This window comes from Pollicipes pollicipes, unplaced genomic scaffold (genome assembly GCF_011947565.3).
Source record: "Pollicipes pollicipes isolate AB1234 unplaced genomic scaffold, Ppol_2.1 Scaffold_3087;HRSCAF=3621_pilon_pilon_pilon, whole genome shotgun sequence".
In the NCBI taxonomy this organism is placed as follows: domain Eukaryota; kingdom Metazoa; phylum Arthropoda; class Thecostraca; order Pollicipedomorpha; family Pollicipedidae; genus Pollicipes; species Pollicipes pollicipes.
Genome location: NW_023596225.1, coordinates 25338771 through 25350223, shown reverse-complemented (window position 1 = coordinate 25350223; position 11453 = coordinate 25338771). Strand labels below are relative to the sequence as shown.

The 11453-nt window shown below is 58.2% G+C and overlaps 2 protein-coding genes across 2 annotated transcripts; both read right to left on the bottom strand.

Annotated features, from left to right (window-relative positions):
• Positions 1-1123: 1123 nt before the first annotated feature.
• Positions 1124-9108, bottom strand: LOC119089933 (uncharacterized). The gene is made up of 7 exons (XM_037212736.1): positions 8986-9108; positions 8546-8687; positions 4532-4763; positions 3699-3892; positions 2889-3070; positions 1380-1513; positions 1124-1184 (listed from the first exon to the last, which is right to left on the bottom strand). Exons 2-7 carry the CDS (start codon positions 8652-8654, stop codon positions 1124-1126), a joined length of 912 nt encoding a protein of 303 aa, XP_037068631.1. The 5' UTR covers positions 8655-8687; positions 8986-9108.
• A 4-nt stretch (positions 9109-9112) lies between these two features.
• Positions 9113-10036, bottom strand: LOC119089932 (uncharacterized; the record flags this gene model as incomplete). The annotated part of the gene is made up of 2 exons (XM_037212735.1): positions 9994-10036; positions 9113-9591 (listed from the first exon to the last, which is right to left on the bottom strand). Coding segments are annotated over exons 1-2 (522 nt in total), but the record flags the coding sequence as incomplete, so codon positions are not given.
• Between the last annotated feature and the right edge of the window lie 1417 nt (positions 10037-11453).

The following is an 11453-nucleotide window of genomic DNA, read 5'->3' as shown; positions in this document are numbered from 1 at the left end:
TTACCTCGGCTTCACCGCGATGGCCTGCTCCAAGGATGAGAATCGTCCTGTGTTGTCTGCACGCAGCGCGGTGCTCTCTTACGTCATTGATTTATTTTTGTCAATCATGCGGCAGGCACCCATTCACACGCTCACAGTACCGAAAGCTTATGTTCATGACGCATTTTTGTTACATGATATTCACATGGGAGACCGTGTTTTACATAATCACAACACGACGCGGGCGTGATGATGTGCTCGTTCGATGCATTGTAGGCTATTCACAACGGCCAGAGCACAAAAGGAAGTACGATATTCACCGTCTGGCGCAAATTCAAAGTCGAGTTCATTTACTGGTCAAAGGTCATAATCAATTACAAACTAAAACAGACGTAAAATGTTCACGCCCCCGGCGTCAACACCTCCTCATTCTCGATATGTCAGCCGGAGGAAGGAGGCCGGCCCCCGGGTGTCCAAGTTAGCATCGGGACACAATCCAGGCTGACATCTGGACACGCATCGAACCCACGTCGGACAAGTCTCAAGTTCGTGTCGTGAGCACGCAACAATTCCGTATTTAGGCGCAGCGTGTCTGCGTTTGATCGCGTCGTCAGCTCGCACCGCGAAGACGTCGCCGTTCGTCGCGCGCTGAAGCCTGGCGGACGGCCCCCGACGGGGCAGGGAAGCCGACCCATTGAGCAACTCCGGGGGAGCGGACGGCCCCCGGCACGGTCCGGGCGACTCGCGCGGTAGCCCGCCGCAGGAGTGCCTAGCTCACCGTCCCGACGGTCCCGCGCGGCGAGTGAGCCGCCGCCGTCCTCTAATACTCGCTCTCAATTAGTCACGCCACAATAGCCGAGCGCACTGGACCGTGACGAAAGCCCCGGAGGAGGACAGGGCCGTCACGCAGCAGAGCCGTGCCTCGCGCTCACGCCGGCGCCGTCCCTTCCGCCAAACCCCGCGCCGGGAGAGCGAGCGGCGGTCGCCTGCCGAGGCGTGGTCCGCGGACCGCCCGCGGTGCGGCGGACGCTCGCCGGTCCGGCCAACGCCGCTCTGTAGACCACAGCTTCCGACGCGCCGAACCTCCCCTCCCCTCCCCACCCCCTAGCTAACGCGTCAGCGACCCGGCTCGGGCCGGGCCGGCTCACTGCTGCTTGCTATAGTCCACGTAGACTCGCACCACCTCGCCCGAGTACTTGCGCTGGCTGGGCATGAAGTAGAAGTCGGGCGCGGCGGCGCCGGGCGCGCGCCGCTCGCCGCCCGGCTGGTAGCTGGCCGCCGAGAACTGGCTGGCCGGCCGCGGCAGGCTGTAGCTGGAGCGCGGCGCGCCGCCGGCCGGGCCCGAGCGCGGCCGCTGCAGCGAGCGCGTCTCGACCATCTGCGGCGGCGGCGGCGGCGGCGCCGGCTGGCCCGGCGGCGGGCCGCGGCTCTTGCTCGGCCGGCCAGTCGTCGCCGTGTCCGGCTCGAAGCTCTCGTAGCCGTAGTTGTTGTGCGCGGCCATGTCGCGCCAGGCCGAGCTGGTGATCAGGCGGTCCTGCGGCGCAGCGGGCGGGTTAGAGAGGGCGCTACCGTTGCCTGGACTCGACAGGTAGAGAAGAGCGGCACGAGAGGCATCAGAGAGGTGCACAGACGGTCACCGATACACAAGACGAGCTGGAGAGGACACCGCCGACGGACACCGATACACAAGACGGGCTACAGAGGATACCATCTGGCTGTCGGCTGCTGCATATCTGGCAAGCTCACTAGATGAGCAGCAGCCGGCAGAAGTCAAAAAGGGCACCCCTGGTAGCGGATCTGGACCCACGTACACGAGCAAGCCGGTGGCGGAATCACGAAGGTGTCACTCGTATCATCTGGCAGAACTCACGCAGGGCAAAAATGCCAACAGGGGCGGGTTCGGTGAGGATATCGCCATCAAGCAGGCATACACACTCCCAAAAACGGACTGGAAACAAACAGAATTCCAGCCTTCGACAGCGTTGATACGTAACTGAACGACAGAAGGCACGAGGAAGCTCCATAAGCCTGTTCTCAGTGCAGTCGCCTAGCTTGTGCCGTGACGTGCTTTCAGTTCTTACGGATAACACGATCCTCTGGGTCGATCCTCACCTCTGGTGCAGCTAACTGCATGCTTATCTATGCCCACTAACTCTACCCGTCACCCGGCGTGTCTGCCCAACAGGCGGGCATGAAAGCAGTGCGAAGATGTGCTGAAGGGAGAAGTTACTCACAGGGCATTCAGAAAAACATGTAGGACTGAGCCGATACCTAGAGAGCAAGATGCACGGCGGTGAAATGTACGTCCTCGGGTGATGAGTACGCTGTGTCACCAAATGCAGCCAAGTGGAGACGCGACTACCAGCTCACGCACATTTAAGCTGATTTGCATTAGAAGTGTTCTTTTTTTGTGCCAGCGCGTTTCATACACCACGAAGAGGGCTAGATTCGAAACAAACACGGTCTCGATCTGGAAATTAATTTGAAATTGAGCGCTTCACTGCCCCTCCCCCGTCCATAAAGCATGCGCAGTGAGTGGCAAATGAGAAGTGCGTGGAATGGTAGCTTTGCTGTCTTCACCCAGGTGGCCAACACATGTGTTTCAAGGCGGCTTCAATTCAAGACAGGAGCGGAAGGCGGTGAGCATTGCCCGTCGGCCAGCAAACAAGACCGGCATCACAGCCAGAGAGCGCTGAGTCGAACGGAGGCACAGCTCTGAGCGACGCTGCGTGGATCGGAGGCGCAGCTCTGAGCGGTGCCGTGCCGAGCAAAGGCGCGGCTCTGAGCGGCGCCGCGGCGAACACAGGCGCTGCTCTGAGTGGCGCGGCGCCGCAGCAGAACGCCGCGCTGAGAGCGGACGCCGCGCTGGACATGGCGCTGCTGCGGGCCCGGTCCGGTGGACTGCTGACCTTGCCGTGCGGCTTGGCCTGTGGCGGCGAGGCGCGCCGGTTCCTGGCCAGCGTGCAGGCCGCCTGCACGATAGCCAGCAGGATGAGCGCGGCCACGGCCGCCAGGATGATGTAGATCTTGATCAGCTCGCTGTCCCACTGCTCCTGCGGGATCGGGCCGTTGGCCTCCAGGCTGCGCGCCTCTGCGAAGAGCGGCGGCGCGGGCGGCGTCAACGTGCGATCCCGTGCTCCGTGACCGGCGCGGCGCCGGAGCACGGCGGCGCGACGGGTCGCCGGGGGCGGGGTATCCGCCTGACCCGGCGCCAGAACGGACTGCAGAGGTCCACAACAGGCTACCGTCGGAGCCAGCGGTCACAGCGGATCTCGGGCGGCGTCAGGCGGGGCTCGGCACACGCAGTGCACACAGGCGGCATAGTCGGCACGGAGCTCGCCTGGGCCGGCTGCAGACAGATGTTACTGCAGATGTTGGACATTGGCCGTGCGTTAACCGACTGCACACAGCGGCCACGCCCTTGCCACCTATCTCCCATTTGGGTTTGTGCCATCCACAGCTTCCTGACTCATGCAGTATCCAAAGACATGGTGTATGTCTAGAATTATTACGACGCAAACCTTCATTCAAAAATATAATCTTAACGCGTATTATCTAAGTTTGGTTTTACAAAAGAAACCAAACCCGAACCCTTGTTACCGTTTAAGTACAAAGAAACCAACATAAAACGCTACTTGCCATAAGCTCAATAACACTATTTGCATCACGGATGTACGTGGGAGGCATGCCCGCACCAGGCCAGAGGCGCGTCTGCTCACCTTTCCTGGGTTGCACCACCAGGTACTGTGGGTTGACCTGCAGGTTGCCCACCATGCCGGTAGGCACCGACTCGGTGAGCACGGTCTCCACGGTTCGCGGCTTCTCCTCGCCGCCCTCCACGCGCTTCAGCTCCTTAGCCATCCGCTTACGGTCCACCTGGACGCTCATGTGTGCCACCACGTTCCCGGCATCGCTAGTGAGCGAGGGGGGGGGGGGGAGTTACAGCGGGGCGGTAGGCACGGCATACGACGCGGCACTGCGACAGGACATGAGGACAAGGCACACGACACGGCACTGCAACAGGGCATGAGGACACAGCGCCGCTGGCGACGGCCGGTCACACGGGGCGCAGGCGTATTTCAAAAGGTCGGCCTGTGTGTGTGGATTGAGGGTGGGGCACCACTACGGAGGCACATCTACGTATTGGTGAGTTGGAAATGCGTTTACAATAACCGGCAACAAGGTACTTCCGTCCTGTGATTTGGCGCCTCAAAGAAGCTGCTCTTAGACGTCAAAACACTTTTAAACTTAAATATACGGGACTCGTATGCATTACAACCATGACAGACGTGGAGTAGAGCTAGGAACTGCACGCTTCGCATTATAGACGGGCAGGGGGCACTGTCACAGAGCTCGTAACACCCCAGCAGCGTCGGGCACGCGTCACTGCCCGAGTAACCGCAGGACCTGGGAGCGCCTGTCCACGCGCCTCGCTCCTCGACCCGGGCGAGCCCGCCCACATCCCCACTCACTCCTCGAACCGCCCGACCCCGGCCCACTGATCAGCCCATTGACTCCCCCAGCCGGGCGACCCCGCCGAAAGACCACTCACTCCTGGAACTGCGTGACGCGGATTCTCTTCAGGCCGGGCACCGTCTCCAGCAGGGACATGACGTCACGCCGGATCCGCTCGCTCAGCACCTCGAACTCCTCGGACTCGGGCGTCGGCAGCATGTACGTGTCGCCGAGGCCGCGCAGCTTCAGCTCCACGTCGTACTCAACGTTGGGCGGCGGCGGCGGCGGCAGTGGCTTGCCGTCCTTGTCCAGCAGCGGCTCGAGGCTGGCTGAGGGGGCGACGGCGGGTCAGCGTCCGGCGGTCAGGAGCGGCAGACGGCGCCACCGGACCAGCGACCAGTCGCTCTCCTGGTGCCGACGCCAGTGTCGAGTACCGAAGCAAGTACCGACCCAAGTGTCGAGTACCGACGCAAGTCCCGACGCAAGTATCGACGCAAGTGTCGAGTACCAACACAAATACCGACAGACCACACTCAGACATCAGTGCATAATTTGTGCTCAGGCAGTGTTAACGCTCAAACTGTACGTCACGTAACGGAAATAGAGCAAAAAAAAAACTGACGCACACTTGCTAGTCGTCACGTAGTGAGTTCATGTGTTCCACTTTGTGTTAAATATTCCCAGAGTGGATCGAAATGTCAGATCAAGTTTCTGACAGTATGGCATTTAGTGTAAACAAAGGGCAACGTGCAAATTTATATTAAGCCTTTCCTCCACGGAACTGGCCGGGCCCTCGGCATGCGTAAATCGTGAGGGACTACCTCAGACGCACCAATTAAACTGAACGATATACGGAGACGAACTCAACGATGAGCAGTGACGTCAACACAGCCACCATGGTATCATGTACTACATGCACCCAATAATACCGAACCTTCTGGGAAGATGAAGAAAAGTTCAGTAAATACATCGTCCGAGAGGTCTCACCAAAATGCAGAATATTATTAGAGCCGTTATTACGAACGTTCCCAATCATTTCAGAGATTCGGAACACTTCGGTGAATCTTTTATCCATGGGAGCTTTTGGTGCGCAGCGTGCGGTCAGGAGCAATGCGATTTCTGCGACATTAAAAATATGATGCAGTGCTTGGTTGAAAAGTATACAGGAAGCATTGGATAGAAAAACTGGTTGGTACTAACCTTGGATTATGAAGAAGCCATCCTTAGATGCCGTACATCGAACAAATCAGCACATAATTTAGATACTCTCAATCAAATCTTTATTACCATGGAAACTTTCGCTCCATTAAGCATGATACATGACACTGGACTTTGATTATTACACAATACGTGATTCCTACGACACAGACAAATATTTGTTCGCAGAGCGCCTTACTACTGTAACTAATCTGCAGGCTCTCTCCGTTACACAAGTTAGATCTGACTCCCGCCCAATGACACAGCGGTGGTCGTATCTTGTACCTACACCAGCAGAGATAAGTGGTCACGTAGACAACACATAAAGCGACAAAAGACCCGGATAGCGCCGCCCAATGGGAGTCGCTCGCGTGACAGTTTGTAAATAAAATGCGCAAAGCTGTTGCGTTTGTCCTCTAGCCTGAGCTCGACAAAATGAGGTTTAGGTATCTGCCCCCGCTCCCGCTCCCGCTCCCGCCTCCCGGGACCTGGGATCGCGGTTCGACAGATGTGGCATGCAAAAGAACGCTGCTAGTACACAAGTGGGCGAAAACCAGCTCCATGCTCCACCACCCCGATCTCCCACCACGCACAGTGCTGAAACTGAACACCGCCGGACGTGCTGGTAAATGCCAGGCGCAGCTCCTAGTCCAGCGTGGCTGGGAAAACGCTGCAGCACGACCTTAAGGGCATCAGGTGCGGACGACCGCCGAGAATAACACAGCGACATATGGCAAGCTACTAAAACTGCTAACATTACCTAAGTGGTGCACGGCACGAACAATAAACACACGTAGTGGGAAGCTCACAGCTTTTGGACGCAATTATTTCGACACATCACCCCGTTCTGGCACCTACCCGTGTCACGAGGCCGGTAGCAGGAACCGCACCTGACCACGGGAACTACAATCGCCCGAAGGTGCGCCAGCTGTTGTGGCCGGCTAGGTCATTGTAAACTCCCCACCCTCCGACGGCTTTCCTTTCCGCGATTATGCAGGCATGGGCGCGTTGCTACGTGGCATTATGATTCTGGTGTGAATTACTGAGGTCTCTATTCCTGCTGCCGTTGTGCCCTATATCGGTATAATAATCTGCTAAGCTGCTGACTGTGACAAACTTTTGTGCGAAACCGTTACAGCCGGCCGTCCCCAGGGTGGATGACCGACAGAACCCGACGCGATGAGGACGGCCCACCCCACCCGAAGGGCCCGCCTCGTAGGGCCTAGTGCGCGAACGCGAGAAGGAGGAGGGCGGCCGCACAGAGGGCGCTGGCGGCTGCGGCGGCCGGCCGCGGCGTGGCGCCACTGTCGCCCTGATGTCTGCCCAGCTGCGGGCCCGACTGCAACGACACACAGAGCAGAGGCCGTCACCGCGGGCGCGCCGCCTGCCGCCGCCGGCGCGGGAGGGACAAGCGCCGCCACGTGCCCAGCCCCCGACAGAGCCGGCGCCGCGTGCTGCGCAGGCGCGCAGGCGCCGGACAGGTGAGGGCCAACCCGACCCGGCCAGGCGCCCCAAGTCCAGCTCGCTACGACAGAAACACGCGAAGAGAGTCACCAGACGCCGCGGCGTGAGGAGGGTCAGGGGGTCATGCTCTCCCCCTGCGGCCGGCGGCCGTCCTCCACCGGTCAAAGGTCAGACTGAGGTCAAGAGAAGTGCCGGCTGGGTCGGCCAGCCAAAGTCGAATCACCATCACCGCCCATTGTTATCCCAGCTGCCAGCCTCGCCACCTTGCGTATGCTTCCAAAGGTCACCTGCCGTCCGGGTACGACAAACAGGCTTCTGGCCGCCCTCCAGCACACGCCGGGCAGGCTCTAGGCCATCCTCACAAACTGGACATGACGAAGGGCTTAGTGTTGCGCAAACGCGTCACATAAGACCATCTCCGCTGTGCTCCCGCTGGCTACATGGGAAAGAATAGCCTGTGCCCCCTAAGGCATGAAAAATTTATGCACAGGCGAAGGAACGCCTCAACAAGGGGATGCCAAGACCAATTTTGGGAACACTTTAATGCGTCGGCATGTGTTGGTCATGTTTTAATACCGAGCCCTGCCGAGTAAATGTTCGGTATTTCCGGAAACTGGGGGTGCCATGGGACCCACTGCTCCCCCACCAGCCACAGTTCCAACGCCTATAAAGTTAAGGGCCTTTGCATTTGACTCTCATTGTCATACGTACAGAACATCATTAAAATGTCAATAGGTCACAATGTTCTGCGCAGGGATGTTTCAGTGTGTTGGTTTATGTTGCGAACATGTGATACGTTCGTGCAAAACGTTCGACGAAAAAGCCCTACCGCCACGATTTCTGGAAAATATTGATTTCTGCATTAACTTTTCCATTTACGTATGTACAATCATATCTTATGTATCATCATAGATATGCGTGACGAAATATGTACACATCTGCGTGTATGCTGTGTAATATTGCTCGAAAAAGGCATGTACGAATGTATTTGATTCTATCGAACGTGCCAAGCACTAAGCGTCAGCTTTGGGCTTCCAATAAAAATGCCACAGAAGATTGTTGCATAGACGAAAACAGTGCCTCGGTAACTGGAAGCATCCATTCCACAAAATAATATTTCCGGGCGTTTTTATGCTCCCGGGTAGATCACTAGGCAACAGTAAGATCCCTGTTCCACGTAACGATGCATTAATTGCAGCGCAGACGCCGCTCGGCTCCTCTTCGCCTGTGACGTCACCTTTTCCCACGAGAAAGCCGCCAGGTGATGGATCGTGCGGCTAGGTCATGAAGAGGGCATGACCTCCATGAACTAAGGTCACGTCACGTTGGTCGTGGACGGCGCCGGCCGCAGGAGAGAGATGGACGGACAGAGAGATAGAAACAATGGGAACAGTGCAACTGACAGACAAATGTCGAAGACAGCCTGCCGGGTCTCCGCAATGGTACTCACCACACGACTTGATGCAGATCTTCTCGGAGGAAACGATCGGCGTCTGCTTGTGTTTCGCGAATCGCTTCGAAGAGCGCAAGAAGTTGCCGCCCTTGATCGGGAAGAGCATGTAGAGGCACTGGTCGTCCGTGAAGGACACGTCCTGGAGAGGGACGGGGCATGAGACAGAGAGGGGTCACGTGGTGCCCCATGGATGCTCAGCTGGGGATCGGTCCCACCTGTTTTTTTTTTTTTTTTGTCTAAGGAAAGAAACACAAAGAAGGGCGCTTTCAGACAGCACACCCAAACCGGCCTGAGAGCACTGGCTGAGCGTGGCTCGCCATCCACTCATCAGAGAGAGCGATTATCGAACAACGCTGACGATTTTCCCGCGCCGCCTCCCCGGCACACCTTGCGTGTCGCGTCCCACGCCCTCGCATCACGCCGAGCGGCCCGCTCACCTTGGCGTCGGTGGTCCGGCGCGGCCGGATGAACGAGAACTCCTGGCGTCCGTCGCGCAGCGAGCCCGTCTTGTTGAAGATGTCCTGGCGCGAGTCGGTGATGGGCGGCAGGTGGCCCGAGAGCCAACCCGTCGAGCACGATCGGCCGGCCGGAGCCGGCCACGAAGCCCAGCACCACGTCGCTGGACGGCATGTTGGGCGTGCGCGAGAAGCCGACCCCCGTCCAGTGCTCGTCAGAGTCGCTCTGCACGGTGAAGCGCACCTCGTCGCTCGCCTCCAGCAGCTCCCAGCGCACGGCGTACTCGCAGTCGGCCGTGTCCATGCTGCAGCTCGGCGGCCAGCGCCACTCGGCGCCGCAGAAATCGTAGGCACGCGGCGACAGTTCCTGCGTGCTGCCGCCCTCCAGGAAGTCGATGGACGCCACGCCGCGCTGCTGCCCGCTGCCGTGGTACTTGACCTCGTCCGGCCGGTAGAAGTTGGGCACGGACGAGCTGCCCGCCTCCAGGCCCGACTTGGGCCGGTGCATGTAGTCGCCCGACTGCTGGCCGCGAGCCCAGATGACGCGCATCAGGTCCTTCTCGATGGCGTGGTCGGTCGGCTCGGACGCTGTGGCGAGGGGGGCGGTGCTGGTCAGAAGGCGTTCGGCTGGCCGGTGTGAAACGGGCGAGTCACACGCCCACAGGACCAGTATTTGCGCGCTCGGGCCGGTCGATGACGGTGCAAAGTCGGCACCATGACGCACGGCACATCACGCAGAAAGCCGCAAGATGCCATTCACTGTCGAGGTGCTTTAGCAGACTGTGTCCCAAGGATAGTCTGGACAGAGCGAGCGAGCGAGCCTGCCAGAACTCAGCTTGTCGAACCTGTCCGAAAGACCCTTATGTCTCGGCAAACAAATGCGACAGGCCACACTCAGGCAAAGCGCGCTACCTCCGCCAGCCAAGGCTACCGGGACGCGGCGATCGCGCTCCAGCCGATCCGGCGCTCGCCCTTACCGTCCCAGCTTGCGGCGGAACGCGACGGTGGTGATGCCGTCCTCCTCGTAGGCCATGCTGCCGGTGAGGCTGCCGCTGCCGCCCCAGAACTCGTCGCGCCGCGGGCGTGGAGCGGTCGCGCGTGTAGTAGTCGTCGACGCGGCCAAAGTTGCCCCGCGCGCGCCCCAGCACGATGTCCGTGCAGTCCATGGCGTGGAAGTCACCGCCTGGGTAATAGCCCACAGCGAGGGAGGTTGAACCTGCTTGGCTGGAGCGGAGAGCGGGGATGTCAGCGTCCTCCGGGAGCGGCGGCCAGGTAGCATACAGCTCCACCAGTTTCGGGGGCGTTGAAGGGGCTTCCGCGAAAGGGGCAGGACTGTCTTTAGACCTCCAGTTGCATGATCAGATCTCGAAAACGAGGCGGAACGAAAACAAAAAAAACACAAACTCGCCGCGACCATGGTCGATCTTTGTTCAGGTTAATTACCTTAGCGTCAAATACAAGGAAGTTATAAAAACTGTGGACGTCGGTCGACTTTAAAGGGTTAAGTATCATCTCCATCAGTTTGCTACAGAGGAAGGATGGCCATCCTACGCATGTACACTTTTGGAACAGGAAATAATCGCCGGGTACTTCCGGGGAAGATTAATGCAATGCTTCAGAAGACGGGTGTAATGAACCAATACGAAACGATTACAGTTGAGTTACTTGGAAGTCACTTCACCTTTAACTGTCAATGTGCATTTACGTTTTCTGTCTGATTTGGACCGGTTCGGGTTCACTCTTGGGTTCAGGCTCGCTGTTTTGGCTCTAGGGCTCGCTATTTGGCTCGGGTTCACTGCTTGGCTCGGGTTCACTGCTTGGCTCGGGTTCGCTGCTGGGCTCAGCTCGCTGTTGGGCTCTGTTCGCTGCTGGGCTCAGGCTCGCTGCTCGGGCTCGCTGCTGGGCTCAGGCTCGCTGTTGGGCTCTGGCTCGCTGCTGGGCTCAGGTTCGCTGCTGGGCTCGGGCTCGCTCGTCGGGTTTGGTTCACCATGGGTCTGACGCTTCTGTCGAGTAATCACCTCTGATTGCCCTGAAAGTGCGTGGCTTATGTTACTTCTCCCAGGAATTAGTCAAACACAAGCGATGTGCCGTGATCAAATGAACCAGGTGAGTTAAAAGCTACACGCTCATTAAGACAAGTTTTAAACACACAGCCATGCTCGCAGCAATACAGATTTCAATGGAATGTAAATAATCGTAACAAAACGCACTCAGCCCAAAACCAACTACCTTACCATAGACTAGTTTAAATATGCGAGAACTTTGTGTTATTTTGGTGAGTCATGCTTGGCGGGATGTCAAAAGGGTGCTTAGGTAGATTCAGGCTGGATTACGTACTTTTACAAAGTGTGCTTCATCAAAGCCAGCCCAACGAGAATTTGCAGTAACGGGCTTTTGCTGGCAGCTGACTTCAGATGATGAACGCGTAACTAATGGATGCGAGAGATCGC

Excerpts from the sequence above, each read along its gene's own strand:
- LOC119089933 (XM_037212736.1), bottom strand. The coding sequence starts at position 8,654 with ATGCTCTTCCCGATCAAGGGCGGCAACTTCTTGCGCTCTTCGAAGCGA. Across the intron at positions 3,071-3,698 it reads GGTGGTGCAACCCAGGAAAG|AGGCGCGCAGCCTGGAGGCC; the intron begins GTGAGCAGACGC and ends CGCTCTTCGCAG. Across the intron at positions 1,185-1,379 it reads CCGCCGCCGGGCCAGCCGGC|CCAGCGCAAGTACTCGGGCG; the intron begins GCCGCCGCCGCC and ends CTTCATGCCCAG.